The sequence below is a fragment of the Microtus ochrogaster genome, linkage group LG1 (genome assembly GCF_000317375.1).
Source record: "Microtus ochrogaster isolate Prairie Vole_2 linkage group LG1, MicOch1.0, whole genome shotgun sequence".
Taxonomy (NCBI): domain Eukaryota; kingdom Metazoa; phylum Chordata; class Mammalia; order Rodentia; family Cricetidae; genus Microtus; species Microtus ochrogaster.
The window spans coordinates 53,508,405-53,517,669 of NC_022027.1; the positions used below are offsets into that span (position 1 = coordinate 53,508,405).

The 9,265-nt window shown below is 45.5% G+C and overlaps 1 protein-coding gene across 1 annotated transcript in view; it reads left to right on the forward strand.

Annotated features, from left to right (window-relative positions):
* Positions 1-9,265, forward strand: part of Ptpn13 (protein tyrosine phosphatase, non-receptor type 13) — a 191,552-nt gene that overhangs the window by 39,987 nt on the left and 142,300 nt on the right. The window contains exon 2 of the mRNA XM_013350866.2: positions 4,942-5,061. Within this exon, the coding sequence (XP_013206320.1) occupies positions 4,947-5,061 (115 nt within the window). The 5' untranslated portion in view covers positions 4,942-4,946. The remainder of the gene's footprint in view (positions 1-4,941; positions 5,062-9,265) is intronic.

Consider the following 9,265-nt stretch of genomic DNA (forward strand, 5'->3'; position numbering starts at 1 on the left):
ACCAGGCTGGTCTCGAACTCACAGAGATCCGCCTGCCTCTGCCTCCTGAGTGCTGGGATTAAAGGCGTGCACCACCATCGCCTGGCTTTAACCCTTTCTTTAAGACTTTATTTTTTACCTATATTTTTATGACTGTACTCATTTTCTTTTCTTCACACTTAAGCACATTTAAAACATACTGTACCTATTTAGAGGGTTTTTGGCCTGGACTGGGCCCTCTATGTGCCCACACCCTCCTCTGACCACATGAGCCAAATCTTAAATTGTCCCGCCAGCTGCTGTGCAGCTAACTTAGCACATGGTGCACTGGTGGCCAGTTCTGTCCCCTTTGGGTTCACAGGCAGGTGCAGAAGCTGCGTCTAACCGTCCCAGCAGTGCCTCCCCATCTCAGCTCTGGGAAGTTGCTGTGTCCATGCTATGCAGGCCTTTGTACCTAATGCTGAGTAGTGCTCGGCTGTACAGCAGCCTCTTAAAGAGCTGTGCCTTTGTGTGTTGCAGACAGTGGATCTACCTGAGAGACTGTGGTCACCATGAAGCCCAGTCTGACTGTTGTTGTTGTTATTGGCTTTCTCGGGCCCTATGTGAATTTACAATGGACGTTTCGGTGACACATGTAGTCAGACTTTCCTTTGGACCATCAGCTCACAAATAACTACACAGACATTTGCTATTAATTGTGAAAGCTTGACCTTAGCTTAGGCTTTTTTCCAGCCTGCTTTTATAACCTAAATTACCCTGTTTCTGTTAATCTACGTTTTGGCATGTGATTTTCTTACCTCTCCTTAGTATGTGTTTAACTTGCTCCATGTCTCACTGGTTTCTCTGCCTTTTTTCCCACAGTCCTCTCTGCCTGGAAGTCCCACCTATATTCTCCTGCCTAGCTATTGGTCATTCAACTTTCTAGTACACCAGTCACAGCAGTACATCTTCACACACTGTATAATACTCCACAATAATAATACTTCAAATTAAAAATATATTGTAATTCAGAACCCAGTGCATCAGCATCAAAAGTGTCATTTTGGGTAGAAAAGGCAAGCAGTGGAAAAGTTTTGTTGCATAAAAAATTATTTTGGGTTTTAAACTCCTTATATAAGGAATAATTATGTTTTAAAAACCAGCTTATTTAAAAGCATAAACAAAAACTTAAAAGTTTTAATTTTAGTGGAATGCATGTGCATATACATATGCACCACAAATAGTTGCTGCTGCAATGATGTACTTAAGGCATAATCATAAACAAGTTACTTTCCATGATGTCACTTGTCTTTGTCTTTATTTCTCAAAGGCGGTTTCTCCATCTTTCTTTCATTACTCTTTTTTTCCCTCCCTCCTCTTTCGAGTTTTCCTGGCTGACCTGGGATTTGTAGATTGACCAGGCTGACCTTAAACTCAGAGATCTGCTTGCCTCTGCCTCCCAAATCTCGGGATTAAAGGAGTGCGCCACCATGCCCAGGCCTCTTATTACTCTTTGATAGCGGAAATAATTGCAGCCACTTAAGCTAAAAAAACACCCATGGAGCGTATAATTAAAGCGCCTTCTCTGCATATCACAGGCCCTCTTTTCAGCCTGAATCTTTAGCGTCTCTCTCTAGTTAGCTGCCAGTGGAGGGATGTAGTGTCTGGGGGAGGGGGTTGTCTGTGCCCGCCCCGTCAAGTTGCACTATCTGTCCACATCACACTTAAAACTGAGAACAAAGAGAGAGTAGTGAGCTGGGCAGTCTCCCCCCGACTTGAACCGAGTGTGTGGTAAAGCATGACTGTTTCCCCTTGGCTCTTAAGGGTCTGTATTGGAACCACACTTCCTGTGACAGCCCGGAAAAGGTATTCCCCCAGCCAGCCAGCGCAACACCGGGGTCTCAGCCTGCTGTTGTCTGAGGCTACTCTAGAGTAAAGCAGTAGTTGTAGACCTTGCTCTTTCTCCTCTCTCCCTCCTTTCTTCTTCTTGCTTCTCCTGTTAGATGTTTGGTGGTTCTCTGTGCACTTACCTTACTACTTTGGGTTAGCCCCCTCACCCCTCACTCAGATCTAGCCACCCCACCCCCTAGTGCTGGTGAGGAATCTGTTTCTTGTTTTGTTTTCATTTTAACTTTTAATTTATTCTTCTCTCATCTCGACCCTAGCTTCCCCTCGTTTCACTGCTCCCAGTTCCCTGCTACCTTCCCTCTCCCCTAGAGCTTCCCCTTAGTGTCTGCAAGCTCCCAGCAGCCCTGTTTAGCTGGTTAGCGGGCCCATGCTCTCCTGGGGAGGAGGAACCTGTTTTAAACAGATTTTCACCTGCTAGTCGCCTGTTTTAAACGCATTCCTGCCGTGGCTTTAGCGTCCGCACAGTGTTGCACAGCGGCATTACTGCCTACATTTTGGGACTTTCTTGTCCTTCAGGAGGGTTTCCACTGCAGAGCCTGCCTCTGTCCTTTCCCACCCATGAAACCGTGGCTCCCTTTGATACCATGTGCCTCCTCACTCTTGTGGGACCGTAGAGTGGTAACAGATACTGGTCTAATGCCAGAGAACGCATCAAGCATGTCACGTGGTCCCAACACAGCCTCTCTCACTCCCTTGAGGTGAGAGCAATGCCCCTTCCCACACCCCTTCAGCTTTAGGGGAGACATGAGAACCAGCACATCTCTTCAAAGAAGTCCTGCTTGTGCAATTTCTCTCTGCGGGGTGTGTAGGCTGAGGAGCCATCTAACCGGTTCTCAGACTCTCTGGAAACTCGCTATGGGGTTCTCCTTCTCACAGGCCCTGCTAGTATCTGATTGTTGCAGTATCTTGATGCCTCTGTTGAAACTTGAGTCTATTAAAGCAGTTCATGAGGAAGATAATAACCCACGTATCTCTTAGCAGCGCATCTCCTATTATAATGATACGCTGTTGTTATGATGAAGCACATGGAAACTTAGAAACTTTTGGTGTGGGCAGAGGTGTGAGTGAATAACCTCATTTCTTATAGAAGCTGAATTGAAACTCTGCTTTCTCAAATGAAATGGTTTCATGTTTTTTCACTATACATAAAGACAAGCAGGTTAAAAGATAAGGCTGGCCTCACTTGTTGCTGGAACTGCCTCTCTCTCTCTCTCTCTCTCTCTCTCTCCTTCCTCCCTCCCTCCCCCCCTCTCTGTCTCTCTCTCTCTGTCTCTCTCTCTGTCTGTCTCTGTCTCTCTCTCTGTCTCTGTCTCTCTCTCTCTGTGTGTGTGTGTGTGTATTCCTAAAGATATAAGATGAAACTGCTCAGTCTGTATGTTACTTATATGTGTCTGTTCTGGTATTGGATAACCAAAGGGTGTGCTTTTCTCCGGAGAAGACTTTTTCTCCTGATCCTTCATTGCTGTAGTTTTTTGTCTAGGCCTGAGGCCCCTTGAGCCTTCCTCTTCCATGTTAGCACGTCTGTTGCCTTGTTCAGCTCCTGTTTTAGCAGCTATGTTGGTGAGTTTTTCTGGGTGTTTCTTCTAGACATTATAAGAGACAGTTCCACAGCAAACTCCATTTCTCTCTGTCTCTTAAAATCCTTTCACCCCTCTTCCACAATGACCTCTCATCTCCTTTGAGGCAGGAGCTGTATTGTGCATGCATCAGTTGGGAGTGGGCTCCACAAGTCTGCATTTTTATCAGTTGTGGTTTTATGTAATGATTTCTATTCGTTGAAAAGACAAGTTTCCTAGTAGTAGTTGGCCAGGTTTCCAGTCCCAGCATGGCTGCCCTCTTGTTAAATGGGCCTTACGTTCAAACAGAGAGCTGCTGGTTGTCTATGAGGTATGTGTGTCATCACTGCACCCGTAGGTTATCTGCTGTGCTAGCCTTTGTGTGGATCATAGGCACCATAGCTGGGTTGGACTGTGGGTTGCTTCCCTCCTCAGGAAGCTTGCATGGCACCTTCTGGTTCTGGTGCCGTAAACATTAGTTACCAGGGAGGAGGCATTCATGTCGGATCCATCTCAGGATTTCTGGGCCTTGTGTTCAAAGTGCACAGTATCTTCAACAACAGGAACTTGCCTTCCACCCCTGCTAGAAAACCAATAACAACAGCAATAGCCTGTGTTTGGGGAGTCTCTTGGACAACCCTGACCAACAACTAAAACAAGGGCCAATTTTTGCAAATATAATGAGTGTAGTTAGAAGATAACTACAGAGCTTATTGCATGCAGTTTCTCTAGTCTGCTTCTGACCCTGCTGGCCTCTGTCTTCCAACCACTGCTCATCTGCCTTAGCATCTTGGTTAAGCAGGTTTGGGGAACCACAAGTCTGAGAAGTCTGTGTGGTGTTAAATTATAAAAACATTGTCGCAAGCTTAACCTCCTTCCTCCTCACAGCTATCCAAAGTGGCTTCACCATTATTATTGTTCCCAAGGCGCTGAGGGGAAACAGGTGCTAGGGGAAATGCCTTTTCTAGAGCAAGTGGGGAATTAGCAGCCTCGTTGAGTTTAGGAATAGTTCATTCCTTCAGTGTAAAGTTTTCATAATAACATATACATCAAAGAATAGAGAAATGTGTACTGAGCACAGGGATGCGTTCCTTCCTGCTCCCACTGTCCTCTTGTGATGACTGGGGTCCTTCTCTCTATCCCTCTCATTTCCTTTTCATGTTTGAGATGAAGCTTGGAGCTGAACACCAAAAAGCCTTGAATTACTTTTTCCGTCATCTGTAGTTTGGGGACTACTTAGTCCTCTGTGCTTTCTGTCTTCTCTCATGAGGTAGTCAACCCCACTCTTCTCAGGAGCCTTGCCATTAGCACTGTTAGGCAGACCAAGAAGCTGTTTTGAGGGTCTTTCTTCTGGTCTCTTCACTTTTCCCAGGTTTCAGTCTGTAAGGTATATTTAGATCGAAGACCACACTGGAAGCTTAGGTGGATGGGAGTGTATAGCTTGCCTCTGGTACAGGGCTTTCACTGATGGAAGGGCACTTACGTTGCTCACGAAGATGCTTTCTCATCTGTTTCCTAGGTAATATGCATGTGTCACTAGCAGAGGCCCTGGAGGTTCGGGGTGGACCACTGCAGGAGGAGGAGATATGGGCTGTATTAAACCAAAGTGCTGAAAGTCTCCAAGAACTATTCAGAAGAGGTAAGTCATGTCTTAAACATTGTATTTTGCAGGTTGAATAGTTGAAAAACATGTAGCCAGTAGTGAATTAGTTTCTGTTTCAGTAATCCTAGTTTTGGTTGAGTGTAAAAAGAAAGAAATACTTCATCTTAGGCGTCTCAGGACTGGAAAAGTCCAGTTTGCTTGTATTAATTTGAACACACTGTGTATGCTGGCCACAGCAACAGCCACCGGAAACAGTGATTCTCGAAAGCACTTCCTGTTTGCTGGGAGCTCATGTTCCAGCGTCGAATGTAACTATTAATAACTGTGACAAGGGTCACGAAGCCAGGGCCTTGAGTGGCTCTGTAAGATCACCCAGGAGGAAGATTTGCCTGGGGAGAAAGGAAGAGAAGAGGGGCTCCAGAGCTCACGCCTCAAAGAAAAGTGGGAGATGGTCTTAGAGGAAGGAGTGAGAAAACACTCCTGGCCAAGCGAACAGGGGCTGCTTTCCTGCTGCCGCACCGAGGCAGTGCGGACTGAATAAGGAGTCTGGTATCTCTCTTGTAAGTGGTTGCTTGATCCAGAAGGTTGACTTGCATCTGGGAGCTGGAAGTTAATAGGACTTTGGTTGTTCAAAACTATTTGCTGTGGTGTGGTTCATGTCAACGTGGATACCACCTTTGTGGACAAAGGGTTTATCTAATGGAAGAACCAGTCTTTAAAACTTTGGTTGGGTATCTAGGTGTGGTAGCGCACGCCTTTAATCTCAGCACTCAGGAAGCAGAGGCAGGCGGATCTCTGTGAGTTCAAATTCAGCCTGGTCTACAGAGTGCGTTCCAGGACAGCCAGGGCCGTTACACAGAGAAACCCTGTCTTAAAGAAAAAAAAGAAAAGAAAAGAAAGAAAAAAGCGAATAAGTAGTCTTCCCAGTGTGGGCTCTGGACCAATGGCAGAGCCTCACCGAGACCTTGTCAGAATGCAAATGATCATGCCCACACCACAGATCCCCGAAGGTAGAGCCCCTCGGCATCTCAGGAGCTTGTCCTCGAGGACGTTATGATGCACACTGCGTTTGAGAAATGTCTTAGGACAGAATTGCCAACCGCCATGTGCACGAGAACCCTCAGAGGAGGGTTAGAAGAGCACAGGAGGACGAAGTCTAGAGCAAATTGGAAGAAGGAGAGACCAGGGCTCTGGAGTTGGCTGGAGCTTGGTTGTTGATACTGCTGATTTTGAGTCCAAGGAGGAACTTGAGCAAAAAGTACCAGGGCCCAGGTACTGAGAACTACTGCTCATTACCCAGGGGACTGCTTGTTACCCAGGGAGCTGCTCCTTGTTACCCAGGGGACCGCTTGTTACCCAGGGGGCTGCTGCTTGTTACCCAGGGGGACCTCTTGTTTCCCAGGGTCATCTTCTTGTTACCCAGGGAACTGTTCATTACCATGGGGGATCTCTTGTTACCTGGACTTGAAAGACTGTTACTGAGATACATGAAGACCTCAGTTTATAGCTGGGACTAGTCTAGGTAACAGAATAATTTTCACCTAAAATCATTTACCAAATCTTGTTTATTTTAAATAAGCACTCAACTTTCTCAGAAAATTCACTTACAGACAGTCCAAAGTGTGGCAGTATATAGCCAAAGTATAGATCGTATTGCCGTGCTTCAAAGGTGTCATTCTCAATTGGCAGTTAAGAATATTCAGTTATGTTAGAAACATCTCCTTGTGAGGTGCTGTGGGAGGGGCCAGTGGATGGAAGGTGTCATTGTTGCCCTTTGGGCATTGATTCGGATCAGAGGACTGTGTGTGCGAAGAAACCACTTCCAAAAGTGTGCTGGAAGTATGACAGAGACAGTGCGCACTGTGGATATGCAGCAAGGGAGTGAGAGCAGCTTCATTGCACCGATTGCCGTGACTCATGGCATGGGAAGCATCTCACCTCTCTCAGTACCCTGAGGGCTTTTCCCTCTTTACATCTCACAATGCTTCTAGAGACTGCAAGCTGTATTTATGGCCCTCATTGAGCAGTGGTTGTTGCCTAATGCATTGGCACTTTACGATAAAGACTCATGAGCTGTATTGTAAAATCCACTGTGAGGCAGCTGTGTGTGTCTCATACACTGTTCAGTGGGAATTGCTTGCTGGATGGCCCTCAGTCTAAGTAGCTAACAGAATAATATCAGTAATAAGAACAAATTAAATTTGACTCCTTTGATAGTTGGGAAATCACCAGACATTATGATTGCTAATTGACCATTTCCATTTGTTAGGAAAAAGCAAGGTGTAGAAGGAATGGCAGGCTGCGTTCCTGCCACCCAGCTCCAGGTTGCCTGGCTAGCTTGGCCCAAAATAACAACACCCAAATTGTATTCTTTTAAACACTGCTTGGCCCATTATATCTAACCTCTTCTTGGCTAACTCTCACATCTTGACTAACCCATATCTAAAAATCTGTGTAACACCACGAGGGGGTGGCTTACCAAGAAGATTCTAGTGTACGTCTCTTTTGGGCTGGAGCTTCATCGCGTCTGACCAGAGAGGAGAGACATGGCGATTGTCTCACTCCCCTCTTCCTCCCAGCATTCTGTTCTGTCTACTCCGCCCACCTAAGGGCTGGCCTATCAAATCGGCCAAGGCAGTTTCTTTATTAACCAATGACCTTCCTCCATCAGCAAGGGTTTGTTTGTTTTACAGGGAATCTTTACATTTGATAATGCATTGCCATTTTCCTATGAGTTTTCCTCCTGACTCTGATACAGCAGATGAAATGGTTACTAGTTGATTAGTCAGGGACGACTGTGGTTGTTTTGATGCTTTAGATACGTTTATGAGTAACCCTGGGACGTTGGGGAAAGCAGATAGAACGCATAGCTGATTGCATTTTTCTGAAATGTGTATTCCCATCTTGGCCATCTTCATCTTTCTGTGTCGTTTGTATAAACCTTTCTCTGTTCTTGTTTGTGGCTTTCCCGCTGTCGTCTTGAGCCTTCTGTTGCCCTGTGTCCTGTCAATGTACGTGCGCACAGCTAAAATTCCTGTGATCGGAGGTGGAAGCCACACTCCTGGGAGATTGCTGGGCAAGAAAATAGCCCAGTGCTTCCTTTCCAGCTTTCTAGCAATTTAAAGCTTGTAGCAGTTTTTAAAACTGAGATATTGATTCCTACTATTCATAGGATAATGATGTGGAAACATGGCCTCATTGGAAGGTACTTCCTTGGCCTTTGAAGTAGTTTTCTCCTCCTCGGGAGAAAGGAAGCTAGGAACCCTGACAGTTACTAGTGTGGCAGTGACGATGGTGGTAGTTCTCCTTTGCTGTGTCCTGAGTATACCCGCCCCCATGGTTACTGATCACAGTTGAGGATTACCTGTGGTTGCACATGTGGTCTGGCTTTGTATAACTACAAAGTCTGTAGTGACTTGAAAAGAACATGAAGGCTCAGTCTTGAGGCTGTAACTCAGGTCTGTTAATGATTGATTTAGAGGTGGTTTGTAATCCTTTTATTTTGAGTAGGAGAACTGTAATAATTTTTAGGGAGAGTGGATGCTATTGATGGCCTGGAGCTTTCCTCTTAACTACTCTGCACTCAGTCCTCCCTAATCTGCCCTGACCATTGCAGCCCTGTGAGCCTTGCTTTGTGGTTGCTGCAGTGTTTCCTCCTCTGTCTTCACCTGCTCACGCTGTAACTGTGTGTGTGTGTGTGTGTGTGTGTGTGTGTATATGTGTGTGTGTGTATTTTTTTTTGGGGGGGGGGGTTTCGAGACAGGGTTTCTCTGTGGTTTTGGAGCCTGTCCTGGAACTAGCTCTTGTAGACCAGGCTGGTCTCGAACTCACAGAGATCCGCCTGCCTCTGCCTCCCGAGTGCTATATATATTTTAATAAGTAGCAGGGGACATAGTTTTACATTTTTGCCAGGATGAGTAGTTGTTGTTCTTTAACTTGAATGTGATAATTGAAATGAAATTTATGGAGGAATTTCATCTGGGGTCTCAACAAATTTTATCTTCCTCATTATATGCTTCTTGGTCTGTCTTTATTGTTATTATTGTATTGTTTGTATGTAATGGCCTCTTAAAAATGCATGGATATTCTAAATATTTGAGATAAAAGTAGATATGAAAATAGGATTTTGAAAACATTGGACTTTTTGGGTTTTGTTTTGTTTTGTTTGTGGCGGGGGGGGGGGGGTTGAGACAGGGTTTCTCTGTGTTTCCTTTGCTGCCCTGGAACTCTTTGTAGAATA